Below are 444 nucleotides of genomic sequence, written 5' to 3' on the forward strand. Positions count from 1 at the left end.
TACACCAGTCATTTCAAACTTGATGCACTGCTTCAGACCAAATTCCCTTCTCATTCATAAATGTAAAAGCAGAACAACTTCATTAAATTTTAGGCAGGTCATTATATACTTTGCACAGCTGTAATAGTCAGAGGCAGTGATGGGTGGGGCAAGAGTTCCATAACACCTACCTTCCGCTGACTGTAACTTCATTAACTCCATAGTATCTATGCCTAAAATTTACCCAAGACTCATTAGTATGGTACTGGCCACGGAGATGAATCCTCACTTGTGTAGCTTTTACAAATTCTTGGAGAGATGGAGTATTGTAAAAATCATTGTAACCAGGTCGGTGATTTGGTTCCGGGGTAAGAACACTAAAAGTTAGATTACCACGGGAATAAGGTGTAAAGCTGTTTAAATAGAGAGGAAGACAAATGAAAATCAAAATATCACATATTTTAC

The 444-nt window shown here is 37.8% G+C and overlaps 1 protein-coding gene across 1 annotated transcript in view; it reads right to left on the bottom strand.

The window, feature by feature from the left end:
- Positions 1–444, bottom strand: part of LOC104828474 (usherin-like) — a gene marked incomplete at its 3' end in the record, with an annotated part of 44,764 nt that overhangs the window by 1,221 nt on the left and 43,099 nt on the right. The window contains exon 7 of the mRNA XM_010562155.1: positions 171–392. Coding sequence (XP_010560457.1) covers positions 171–392 — 222 coding nt within the window. The remainder of the gene's footprint in view (positions 1–170; positions 393–444) is intronic.

Source organism: Haliaeetus leucocephalus, unplaced genomic scaffold (genome assembly GCF_000737465.1).
Source record: "Haliaeetus leucocephalus isolate CR32 unplaced genomic scaffold, Haliaeetus_leucocephalus-4.0 Scaffold156, whole genome shotgun sequence".
NCBI lineage: Eukaryota > Metazoa > Chordata > Aves > Accipitriformes > Accipitridae > Haliaeetus > Haliaeetus leucocephalus.